This window comes from Salvelinus fontinalis, chromosome 20, assembly GCF_029448725.1.
Source record: "Salvelinus fontinalis isolate EN_2023a chromosome 20, ASM2944872v1, whole genome shotgun sequence".
Lineage (NCBI taxonomy): Eukaryota > Metazoa > Chordata > Actinopteri > Salmoniformes > Salmonidae > Salvelinus > Salvelinus fontinalis.
Genome location: NC_074684.1, coordinates 3484402 through 3497819, shown reverse-complemented (window position 1 = coordinate 3497819; position 13418 = coordinate 3484402). Strand labels below are relative to the sequence as shown.

Genomic DNA, 13418 nt, shown 5'->3' with positions numbered 1-13418 from the left:
GGGCACTGGGCAGAGTGGTCAGCTCCTTCTCAGATGAGCTGGAGCTCCCAGCAGCCACCAGGGCCCTGGGGGACACCCACTGTCCCGCTCAGCTCAGCACTGTCGGAGGGCTCCGAGACCACCAGAGGGTAGGACACATATATATATACACACACACACACACACACACACACACACACACACACACACACACACACACACACACACACACACACACACACACACACACACACACACTGACACTGGACACACACTGACACTGGACACACTCGACACTAACACTAGACACACTCGACACTAACACTGGACACACACTGACACACACACACACACACACTGACACTGGGGACACACTGACACTAACGCTGGACACACACACACACACACACACACACACACACACACACTGACACTAACACTGGACACACACACCTTTATATAACCGGGTAGGCCAGTTGAGAACAAGTTCTCATTTACAACTGCAACCTGGCCAAGATAAAGCAAAGCAGTGCGACACAAACAACAACACAGAGTTACACATGGAATAAACAAACGTACAGTCAATAACACAATAGAAAAAGTCTATATACAGTGTGTGCAAATGGCGTAAGGAGGTAAAGCAATAAATAGGCCATAGTAGCAAAGTAATTACAATTTAGCAAATTAACACTGGAGTGATAGATGTGCATATAATGATGTGCAAATAGAAATACTGGTGGCAAAAGCGCAAAAAAAGTAAATAAAAACAATATGGGGATGAAGTAGGTAGTTGGATAGGCTATTTACAGATGGCTGCAGCTGCAGCGATCGGTAAGCTGCTCAGATAGCTGATGCTTAAAGTTAGTGAGGGAGATATAAGTCTCCAACTTCAGCGATTTTTGCAATTTGTTCCAGTCATTGGCAGCAGAGAACTGGAAGGAGAGGTGGCCAAAAGAGGTGTTGGCTTTGGGGATGATCAGTGAGATATACCTGCTGGAGCGCGTGCTACGGGTGGGTGTTGTTATGGTGACCAGTGAGCTGAGATAAGGCACCGCTTTACCTAGCAAAGACTTATAGATGACCTGGAGCCAGTGGGTCTGGCGACGAATATGTAGCGAGGGTCAGCCGACAAGAGTATACAGGTCGCAGTGGTGGGTGGTATATGGGGCTTTGGTGACAAAACGGATGGCACTGTGATAGACTGCATCCAGTTTGCTGAATGGAGTGTTGGAGGCTATTTTGTAAATGACATCGTCGAGGATCGGTAGGATAGTCAGTTTTACCAGGGTATGTTTGGCAGCGTGAGTGAAGGAGGCTGTGTTGCGAAATAGGAAGCCAATTTTGGATTTAATTTTTGGATTGGAGATGCTTGCTGTAACTCTGGATGGAGAGTTTACATTCTAGCCAGACACATAGGTATTTGTAGTTGTCCACATATTCAAGGTCAGAACCGTCCGGAGTAGTGACGCTAGTCGGGCGGGCGGGTGCGGGCAGCGATCGGTTGAAGAGCATGCATTTGGTTTTACTAGCGTTTAAGAGCATTTGGAGGCTACGGAAGGAGTGTTGTATTGCAGGTTTGCTAACACAGTGTCCAAAGAAGGGCCAGATATATACAGAATGGTGTCGTCTGCATAGAGGTGGATCAAGGAATCACCCGCAGCAAGAGTGAAATCGTTGATATATTCAGAGAAAGGAGTCGGCCCGAGAACTAAACCCTGTGGTACCCCCATAGAGACTGCCAGAGGTCCGGACAACAGGCCCTCCGATTTGACACACTGAACTCTATCTGATATGTAGTTGATGAATCAGGCGAGGCAGTCATTTGAGAAATCAAGGCTGTTGAGTCTGCCGATAAGAATACGGTGATTGACGGAGTCGAAAGCCTTGGCCAGGTCGATGAAGACGGCTGCACAGTTTTGTCTTTTATTGATGGTGGTTATGATATCGTTTAGTAACTTGAGCGGGGCTGAGGTGCACCCGTGACCAACTCGGAAACCAGATTGCACAGCGGAGAAGGTATGGTGGGATTCAAAATGGTCAGTGATCTGTTTGTTACCTTGTCTTTCAAAGTTAGGGCAGGATGGATATAGGTCTGTAACAGTTTGGGTCTAGAGTGTCACCCCCTTTGAAGAGGGGGATGACCGCGGCAGCTTTCCAACATTTAGGAATCTCGGGTGATACGAAAGAGAACTTGAAACTTCATATGCTATCTGGGGTCGGGGACCCCGGGGGAATGTGCCCTGAGTGCCTGGTCAGTAAGCCGGCCCTGCACACACACACATGCACACTCTCTCTCTCTCTCTTAGTGCACGCACTGAACTCCCCCACTCCTCTCTGTGCAGGTGTTTAATGAAGCGGTGTGTCACATGATCTGCGTTGCTCTGGACAGGAAGCTGTCAGCAGAGGAGCTGTTTGCTGTCCAGGCCCTTACCAACGACCCCTCGCTCTCCACCAGCGAGACAAGGGGACTGTCCCCCACAGGTTCAGGTGTTTGTGTGGATTATCTTTTTTTTCTCAAGCAAGAATGTAAGTGTATGTGTAACTATTGTGTGTATCATTGTGTGTTGTACAGATTGTGAGGCACCAGAGGGCTGGGGCAGCAGGAAGCCCACCGAGCAGGAAATCCAGGCAGCCAGGATCCTCCAGGCCGGCTTCAAGGGACATCTAGTCCGCGAGATCCTCAATTCTACTAAACCAGGTAATAATGGGTTAATGCTGTCCTCACCCTCAACGCTACTGTACCAGGTAATAATGGGTTAATACTGTCCTCACCTTCAATGTTACCAAACCAGGTAATAATGGATTATTACGGCCTCACACTCACAATCAAACTTCTCAATGTTATTCAATTACATTTTCCAATGGCCTCAGGGACAATTTTACAAGGTACAATCAGAGCACAATTAGATACATTCTTTGCTATAGATAGATCTGCTCATTGAGTTGAAGAGAGGAAGAATGGATTCTCAGTTAGAAAGAGAGGGATGTTATCCAGACCTTTTAACTGGTTTGTAACAGTTTGACTGTTGCTTGTCTAATGAGTGAAAGGTGAGTTAAAGGCATGTGATTGTTGGTAAGAGCGATGTTGATCTGGCAGTTTGTGTATCTTTGCCAGATAAACGTCTCTACCCTCATTGCTCTCTCTCTCTCTCTCACCCTCTCTCACCCTCCCTCACCCTCTCTATCCCTCTCTCTCACGCTCTCTCTCCCTCTCTCTCCCTCTCTCCCTCTCTCACCCTCTCTCACCCTCTCTCTCTCCCTCTCTCTTTTTCTGTTTCGCCGTATATGAGGTGTAAAGGTCACTCTGGCTGTTCCAGCTCACTCCCTCTGCTTCTGGCCGATCCCCCCCTCCCTCCTCTCCTGGCAGCCCTGCCCACTCCATCACTGCCACAGGGCTCATTGCCTTTCTCCCTCTCTCTCCCTTCCTCCCTTTCTTTCTTATTTTCTTTTTCTCTGTTTCTCCGTATTTGTCAACAAAAAGAAAAAACGTTATTTGTCACATGCACCGAATATAACAGGTGTAGACTTTACCGTGAAATGCTTACTTACGAGTGCTTTCTCAACAATGTCGAGTTAGAAATTAAGAAAATTAGGAAATAAAAATAGTAACACTAAATACCAATAACGAGTCTATATACTGGGAGTAACGCTGCCGAGTCAATGTGCTGGGGGTACGAGGTAGCTGAGGTAATATGTACATGTAGGTAGGCGTAAAAGTGACTTAGCAATCAGTATAGATAATAAACAGACTAGCAGCAGCTTCTGTTGAGTCTGTGAAAGTGTGTGTGTGTGGCGTCAATATGTAGGTGTGTTTTGTGTGTGTGAGCGTATATGTAGCGTGTGTGTGTGTTGGAGTGTCAGTGTAAGTATGTGTGAGTGTGTGTGAGTCTAATAAATGTGCATGGAGTCAGTGTAAGAGAGTCCGTGCAAAAAAGGGTAAAGTTAATAGTCTGGGTAGTCATTTGATTAACTTTTCAGTAATCATATGGCTTTGGGGGTATGAAGTTGTTCAGGTGCCTTTTGGCCCCAGGTTGGCGCTCCGGTACCGCTTGCCGTGCCGTAGCAGAGTGAACAGTCTATAGCTTCGGTGGCTAGGGTCTTTGACAATTTACAGGCCCTTCCTCTAACACCGCCTGGTATAGAGGACCTGGATGGCAGGCAGCTCGGCCCCAGTGATGTACTGTGCCATCTCCACCGCCCTCTGTAGCGCCTTGTGATCAAGGGCGGTGCAGTTGCCATACCACACAGTGATGCAGCCAGTCAAGATGCTCTCAATGGTGCAGCTGTATAACTTTTTCAGGGCCATTCCAAATCTTGTCAGCCTCCTTCTTCATAACTGTGCTGGTGTGAGAGAAACATATTAAGTCAAGGAACTTGACGCTATCAACCCGCTCCACTACAGCCTTGTCGATGTGGATGGGGTATCCTCGCCCCTCTGTTTCCTGTAGTCCACGATCAGCTCCTTTGTCTTGCTGACTTTGAGGCAGAGGTTGTTGTCCTGGCACTGCACTGCCAGGTCTCTGACCTCATCCCTGTAGGCTGTCTCATCGTCGTCGGTGATCAGGCCTACCACCACTGTGTAGTCAGCAAACTAGATGAATGTGTTGAAGTGATGCATAGCCATACAGTCTTGGGTGAACGTGGAGTACAGGAGGGGACTAAACACACACCCCTGAGGGGCCGCAGTGTTGAGGGTCAGCGTGGCAGATGTGTTGTTACCTACCCTTATCACCTGGAGGCGGCCGTCAGAAAGTCCAGGATTCAGTTGCAGAAGGTGTTCAGTCCCAGGGTCCCGAGCTTGGTGATGAGCTTTGAGGCTGAGCTGTAGTCAATGCACAGCATTCTCACATAGGTATTTCTCCAGGTGGGAAAGAGCAGTGTGGAGTGCTATAGAAATTGCGTCATCTGTGGATCTGTTGGGGCGGTATGAGAATTCAAATCAAAGTTTATTTGTCACGTGTGCCAAATACAACAGGTGTAGAACCTTACAGGGAAATGCTTACTTACAGGCTCTAACCAACAGTCCAAAAAAGGTATTAGGTGAACAATTGGTAAATAAAGAAATAAAAACAACAGTAAAAAGACAGTGAAAAATAACAGTAGCAAAATTGGAGTGGTGTCTGGGATGATGGTGTTGATGTGACAGCATTTCTTGGTTACAGATGTGAGTGCTACGGGACGATAGTCATTTAGGCTGGTTACCTTCGAGTTCTTAGGAACAAACACATTGGTGGTCTGCTTCAAACATGTTGGGATTACAGACTGGGACAAGGAGATGTTGGAAATTATGTGAAGATACTTGACAGCTGGCCTGAGCATACTCTGAGAATGCGTCCTGGTACTCTGTCTGGCCCAGCGGCCTTGCGAGTGTTAACTTCTTTGGGAACGGGGGGCAGTATTAAGTAGGTTGGATGAAAAAGGTGCCCAGAGTAAACTGCCTGTTACTCAGGCCCAGAAGCTAGTATATGCATATAATAGAAAACACTCTAAAGTTTCCAAAACTGTTCAAATAATGTCTGTGAGTATAACAGAACTCATATGGCAGGCAAAAACTTGAGAAAAATCCAACCAGAAAGTGGGAAATCTGAGGTTTGTAGTTTTTGCCTATCCAATATCCTGTGGCTATGGGGTCAGATTGCACTTCCTAAGGCTTCCAGTAGATGTCAACAATCTTCAGAAGTTGTTTCAGGCTTCTATTGTGAAAGGGGAGAGAATAAGAGCTCTTTCAACAAGTGGTCAGGCTGAAAGCCTTTAGTTTAGTCTCGTGCGTGGCCGTGAGCGTGACGCTCGTTCCCTTTCCTTTCTAATGACAGCGGAATTGTCCGGTTGGAATATTATTGAAGATTTATGATAAAAACATCCCAAAGATTGATTATATACATCGTTTGACATGTTTCTACGAACTTTAATGGAACTTTTTTGACTTTTCATTACTGGACTAAACTCGCAAACGAAAAGGAGGCATTTGGACATAAAGATGAACTTTATCGAACAAAACAAACATTTATTGTCTAACATGGAGACCTGGGAGTGCCATCAGATGAAGATCATCAAAGGTAAGTGATTTAATTTTAATGCTATTTCTGTCTTTTTTGACACCTCTCCTTGGTTGGAAAATGGCTGTATGGTTTTCTGTGGCTAGGCGCTGACCTAACATAATTGCATGGTGTGCTTTCGCCGTAAAGCCTTTTTGAAATCAGACACTGTGGCTGGATTAACACTTGATTAACACACACTATAATGCTTGAGGAATTTTAATTATGAGTTTTCTGTTGTTTGAATTTGGCGCCCTGCAATTTCACTGGCTGTTGGCGAGCTAGCGTCCCACATATCCCAGAGACGTTTTAACCTGTTTAAAAGTCTTACTCACATCGGCCATGGAGAGCAAGATCACACAGTTGTCCGGGACAGCAGGGGCTCTCATGTCTGGCTCAGTGTTTGCCTCGGTCTGGGAGATTTTCGTCACTGGACAACTCACGGCTGGGTTTTCCTTTAGTTTGTAATAGTCTGCAAACCCTACCGCATCGGAACCGGTGTAGTAAGATTCAATATTAGTCCTATATTGACATTTTCCATGTTTGATGGTTCGTCAGGGTCGTAAGCAGGCTTTCTTGTAATCATCCATGTCCGTGTCCCGTTCATTGAACGCGGTAATCCATAGCTTTTTTGTTTGTCAGGGTACATATGTACAGTATGGTCACTGTGGGGATGACTTCATCAATGCACTCAGTGATGAAACCCATGACTGATGTGGTAAACTCCTCAATGTTACCTGATGAATCCCTGAACATACTCTGGTCTGTGCTAGCGAAGCAGTCTTGTAGCTTAGCGTCCGCTTCATCAGACCACTTCCGTATTGAACACGTCTCTGGTACGTCCTGTTTGAGTTTTTGCTTGTAAACAGGAAGCAGGAGGGTGGAGTCATGATCTGATTTGCAGAAGGGAGGGATAGGGAAGGCCTTAATTAAAAGTGGTTCAGAGCCTCTTGGTAAAAGTGGGATAAACAGAATTTCAGGAGTTAAAGTCCTAGAAACAGCCACTAGAAACACTTCCTCTGGGTGAGCGGTTTCTCGTTTGTTTATGGCCCTGTACAGCTAGTTGAGTGCCTGCTTGTTGCCATTCTCGTTTTGTGGTAGGATGTAGACAGCAGTAATTATTACAGATAAAAACATCTGCAATTTCCCATGAGATATTCTAGTTCAGGAGCAAAAGCTTGAGACTTCCTTCACACTTGAAGCAGCGCACCAGTTGTTGTTTACAATGAGGCACACCTCCCCCTTTTGGTTTTACCTGAGTCCCCTTTCCGGTTGTGACAATGCATGGAGAAACCCTTGAGTATCGCCCGTCCATCGCCCGTCAGCCAAGTTTCAGAAAAGCATAGAATATTACAGTTTTTCACGTCCCGTTGGTAGGAATCTCTCAAACAGAGCTCATCCATCTTGTTCTCAAGTGACTGGACATTGGCCAGTAAAATGGAGGGGAGTGCCAGCACTCCGGTAACCCGAACAATGGAGTAGGGTCCGGTGTAAACAAGGGAAAAGCTGAGTCGGAGTTGAAGTAGGAGCTGAAATTGAGGTTAAAGTTAGTAGCTGTCGATTTATAATTCAAATGTACTTGGCTGTGATAATGGTGTGAGCTTTCTGTACAAACAAATGAAGGATAAACACGAAAAAAGTCACAAAATAGAAAAGTCAGGTTGGACCTTCTCCATCGGCGTCATCTTATTATTCTCTCTCTCTCTCTCTCTCTCTCTCTCTTTCTCTCTCTCTCTGCTAAGAGTTAGCCCTGTGCCCTATCTTCGGGACTCTGGGCTGAAATAGAAACTTATCGATGAGTCTGCCACTCTCACTAATACACCCTGACAGGTGAGGTGGGGGGGGGACAGGACAACACACACACCCATTCATGCACACACACATCGACCCACCCACCTGCACCCCCTCGAACATCCAAACAGCTCTGTTGTGACATGTTTACGAGTTGAGGGAGAGCAGGGAGGGGGGGGGGTGGAGGATGGAGAGCGATAGAGAGGGATTGGGATATTTTGTTTTTTAGGTGAGGGACATGAACAGACTCTATTTATTGCCAGGGCTTGAGGGTTACTCTGTCCTGTCCAGCCTGTCAGAACACAATACTAAGGCCTGGAGCAGAGACATGAGAGATGAGATTCCAGTACTCGCCAAACTCCCCTCCTTGTTACACTACACTCACAGACTTGTCATTAGGACGACACACACAGATTCCATCACTGGTACACCACACTGGTTGTTCACGAAACTAATTTGTTTTGGTATAGAGCCCCCCCCCCCCCCCAATATCTAGATACCATATTTATCATGATGGCTATTCCAGTCTCTGTATTTCCAAGACTTACATTTTAAACCCACCGCATGCCTCAAAGCACTTTAGGAACACATGAAAAATATTGACACCAACAACTGATGTCTCAGGTTCATTACAGGCCACTCTGTCAGTTTTTTTTTATCATTAACTACCTCAGATGCCCTGTCTGTCACAAACAGCCATCGCTCTACAAGATTACTTTATCATTTCTGTTGATTTGGAGAAGATGACAAATGCCTGTCATTGAGACTTTCTCACGGAGGCGCACACACCTCAGTAGCATAGCCAGGAGATACAGTATGAAGAATGACATATTTTATGAATTGATCCAGTACATGGCTAGTGTAACAGGGTTGGAGGTGAGTGTCACAGTGAATTTGATGTTTGAATGTCTTTTTTTCTCTCTCTTTCGTCACCAAAAAATGCATCTGGCACTCTCCCTCGTCGTATTGTAACAATGTGTTCATGTCTTTGGCTTCAAGGCGAATGTCTTTCATCTTTTATGTATGTCCGCTGCTATTTAACTGAGCGTGGTGTGTGTGTGTTTTATATGTATTATCTAGGCACAAAGGAGAATCTCAGTGCCTCAAAGACACTTCAGGAGATGTGGGCTAGTGTGGAATCGGACGCAGAGAAACACGCAGTGTCTTTATTGAGGTAAATGATTAATCAGCTAGCTCAACATCGCACACATTCACAGCCGAGCACACAACACCAAAACCCAATCTCACACAGCACACGCACACATGACACATCTAATTTAGCCAACACACTGCATGCTGGTGTTTTCTTCCTGTAAAGGGGATACTGTGAATTTCACAGTAGCTTACAGGCAGCTCGGTGGCAATATGTTTTTCATATTTCAGTACACCTTCTGTAATATAAATATGGTATCGAAGCAGGTACTGCGTAATGACATACATTACAATACCGTAAAATGTACTGTATTATACTGTAACAAAGTATGCTGCCGTAATTGGAATGAATTAATGGGTGAATGCATTCAATTAATTGAGGGGAGAGGTTTGTAATTTCAAAATATTTACTGTAATTACAAGGGATTGTTTCGAACAGGTTGGCTGATAGATATTAGTGAATAGTTTCTGTTTTATATCACTTGCACTTCTAGAGGCCTTGACAAAGGCATCCAAACTGGCAGCAACTACAGGGCACACCAGACTCACAGTCTCACTGCAGAAATAGATGTTCATCCACTTCCTCGAAACGGCAAATTTCAATTTGCTCCAAACATCACTTTCCTAAGTGTTTTTGTTGCTCCTACTGCTCTATATCATTCCATTTCTCCAATTTCAAATTTCTAGTGTTAGTGCAATGATTGCAAGTACCCATAGATTTGCAGTCATTAGCGTTACTCATAGACTTGTAGTCATTTAGCGTTACTCATAGACTTGCAGTCATTGCACTAACGCTGGTTAGCAATTGCTCTCGCGCTAGGATAGCAACTTCCTTCAAACTACACGCAGAGACATTAAAAATGGTATCCACGAGTTCATCTGACTCTGGGGATGTAGATAAAGGGCCTCATTGTCAAAATCTCAAAGTATCCCATTAAGGTATGGATTAAGGTTTGGGATAGGTTTAAAACATTATGTTTAGGCACTCATTCCAAATGGTTAAGGTAAGCATGAAGGTTTGGGATAAGGTTAAAACTCCCACCCCAAAAAGTATCGAACACACAACCTTTATGATCCCTTACCCATGCTTACTTGATGGTAATGCTGCCCCTAGTGGCCGGTTTTGAAAGCATTTTCCGAAGTCATCGACGTCAATCTTGACGTCTGCCAAAAGGACATGGGGCACTATATCCAGATAGATACATTGGTGCAGCATTCTCACTCATGAGTGCAACAAACACAGCCTCTTACAAGGCACCCCTCAAAATATGTTAATTAGCCAGAAACAGCAATACAGTGCACCCACTAATGGTCACGGTACTGTATTCTGTTGCGTGTAATTAAAGTACCATTCAGAATGCAGAAAGTCTTTCCCCATCCATAACATTTTCCCATAGTGCACCATAATTTGCAGAATGCTGCAGTAAACGTTTCAGAGTATTTTACTGTTGATAACACCCAAAATGGTTGTATAATTTACCGTTTTCCATTACAGTGCATTGTTGGGTACGTACAACAATATGGCTTGGCACACTGTTATGACATTGTGCCAGCTAGGTCCATTGAGGCAATTCATTTAGCCTCTTTCCATGCGTGCCCAGAGTCTGTCCCTGTCCTCCTCAGTGAGTCCTATAGCCATGGCTCAGCCTCACGGTAGAGGGGAGGTGAGTAGTTTTCCACATTGTGTTCCATCGTCTCCTGGTGGTACCATCTGCTGTTAATCCTCTCTCTGCTCCATTCGGCTCTTCGAGTCTCCTGAATGATCCGCCGCCTGAGGGTGAGGGGTGTGTGTGTGTGCCGCGTGTACGACATGCCTCTGTTTGTGTGTAAGTCAGATCTCACGGATCAATGGAAGCCCCCAGTACAGAGTCAGAGCTGTGAAGTGTTTTCACTCTCCTTAGCCTTGTAAACCCAAAGAGAAGCTCCCCGTAGTATACTGCGCTTAAATAAAATGACCACGGTGGTGTGGTGTGATGAAGAAATATTACAATGATAACACATCATTGTAACTAATACATGTAACTGTATTCTTCTGGAGAGCTCATAAAAGATTTTGCACATGACCTGTTTCACACATTGATTATACCTGTTAGTTCAGTATCATATCTGAGAGAATTCTGGGCAGATGTATCTGCCTCATATTCTGTTTAACACATCATTCTCTGTTTGTGTGACCCTCTCTCTGTGATCCCCCCCCCCAAGTCTGTTGAGCCCAGTGACAGGCTTCGGACAGGGAATGTACAGTCTGAAGGCATTGGGTCACCCTGGTACAAATCAAGAATAATCCTCCACTTCTAACATGATGTGTGTCCATCTCCGCACCTTGTAACTCTTACTCACTTATAACCTCTCGGGTGCTCGTCTCACCAAACACAGACAAACCCCCGTCTTTGTCAACTCTAAACTCTTTGAGTGAAGTTGACAAAGTGAGGTTACACTGTCATATAGTAACTCTCAGCCCTCTCGACATAAAAGTTATCCCCCCCCCCCCCCCCCCAGGAGTTTTAGGGCCGCATGTATCAAGTGTCTCAGAGTAGGACTGCTGATTTTAGGATCAGTTTCACTTTTTAGATCACACTGAATAAGACAACATGGACATGGGGGGGACCTGATCCTAGATCAGCACTCCTACTCTGAGACACTTCATACATCGGGCCCCTGATCTGCCCTATCAAGCAAAAAGGCAGTAACTGCTCATTTGGTTGAAAATGAGTTAATGTATTTTTGATACATTAAATACATGCTTAATCAGGTGGACAAGTATCCTGCCTCGTATTGTGTTTTGGAGAAAATGGGGGTCATGTTAAAAGTAACTGCATAAAGTTACTGTGAAACTAAGGTAAATAAAAGCCATTTTTCTCAGTTTCACGCTAAGAGCAGGTACTGCCTTTCTGCTTGGAAGGGCAGTGATCTCGTCCTCTCTTTATGCATCTATTGGTGTAGACCTCGCCCCCATATGCAGCACCTCATTTTCCTGGTAGTCAAGGTTGTTGTGTCTTTATTGTCCAGGTACATCGTCAGTAACGATGAGAGGACAGCTGAACTGTACCCCTGCCAGGAGGATGAGTGGACCAGAATCACGTTCACTGACTACTCTGTCCCTCTGCCGGAACTGGCCAACTCCTGGCTACTGGTCTTCAGGTCGAAAACACACACACATACTCACACAACACACGGACAAAGCACTGAATCATGTTATATATGAATGTAAAATGTTTTGCTAACACCCCCATGATGCTCCATTGTTAATGTTTTTTATGTGGTAGTAAAACTTCATTGTGAGTACTGTGTGCGTGTGTTCCAGAGAGGTGTTCTTGGTGCCTAAAGAAATGCTGCTCGTGGCTAAGGTCTACTCCCCAGTCTCCTCCTGTCTGCTCCACGTCATAGACAACAGCACAGGACAAGAGCTACCCAGAGTCTTCCAGAGAGTAGAGCCCCACGTCTACAAACACAACCAGGTCTCAACGTTAAACAAACTACTGTACATTCAACCTCTCACAAATACAAACGCAAACCGTATGTTATACTGTACATAGAAACGCATATGTATGTGTATATAAAAAACAAATCAGTTTTTTGTGTTTTACAGTGTAGGAATGTGGCACTATGATAGTACTGTATATGCAGTATATGTGTGTGGGTGTGCCATGTATTTGTGTGTGTGTGTGAGAAACTCAACCTCATGCCTCATACCCACCTCCCTGTAGCGTGGATACACCTTTGTGGCGGAGGCCCACACCCCTGACACACCCCTCGTGGGGGCCAAGTGGAGGATGCGTCTGATTGGCTCATGTGATCTTCCTGACCTGGCACGAGAGGCTCCACTCAACAACTTCTCTGTGAAGGAATTCAGGGATTACTACATTCCCAATGACAGGAACGTCATCTGCAGGTAGCATAATAATGACAGGGTAAAACATACGTACTTAGGTTGGAAGGTGCCTAATTTAATTGTAATCAGTTATATGATTCATCAGGAATTCATAATTGCCTGTTGTCTATGTTTTCTGCTAATCACATATTGATTGAGGGCATAGTTTTTCCTGGTCAGATCACATTGTCAGGAAAACCTTCCGACCCTACCAATAATAAACTCTGTATATTACGACAGGTATTCTGTGAAGGTGACCGCAGACCACGCCGGTACGGTCCAGTTCCAGACGTCCAAACCGGATGTCCACATCCGCCTCTCCGTCCTGGACCATGAGGAAGTGGTGGCTAGTAACACTGGGAAAGGCCACGTGGTCATCCCGGTATACCACTTCCAGCCTGGCAACCGTGAGTAACATTGTTTTAAGGTCAGCTGGAAGACAAAAGTGCTTCTTAGAGGAGTCGTTGTATTTTCATATATTTCCTGTGTCACTTGCAATCATGATTGACAGGGTAGATATTAGCTCAGTATGTTGTAGAACATGCAAAGGTATTCATTCTGTTCACAAAGTACTGTATTTAAATGACTGT

At 45.2% G+C, this 13418-nt stretch overlaps 1 protein-coding gene across 4 annotated transcripts in view; it reads left to right on the top strand.

The window, feature by feature from the left end:
* adgb (androglobin) overlaps positions 1 to 13418 on the top strand; it is a 105968-nt gene that overhangs the window by 69999 nt on the left and 22551 nt on the right. For 3 of the 4 annotated variants that reach the window (XM_055872124.1, XM_055872123.1, XM_055872120.1), the window contains 8 exons: positions 1 to 128; positions 2322 to 2466; positions 2552 to 2677; positions 8886 to 8979; positions 11967 to 12098; positions 12262 to 12415; positions 12665 to 12849; positions 13069 to 13235. The exon at positions 1 to 128 is cut by the window's left edge and continues 40 nt beyond it. In XM_055872124.1, the coding sequence (XP_055728099.1) occupies positions 1 to 128; positions 2322 to 2466; positions 2552 to 2677; positions 8886 to 8979; positions 11967 to 12098; positions 12262 to 12415; positions 12665 to 12849; positions 13069 to 13235 (1131 nt within the window). The remainder of the gene's footprint in view (positions 129 to 2321; positions 2467 to 2551; positions 2678 to 8885; positions 8980 to 11966; positions 12099 to 12261; positions 12416 to 12664; positions 12850 to 13068; positions 13236 to 13418) is intronic. The other variant, XM_055872122.1, reaches the window with a different exon arrangement.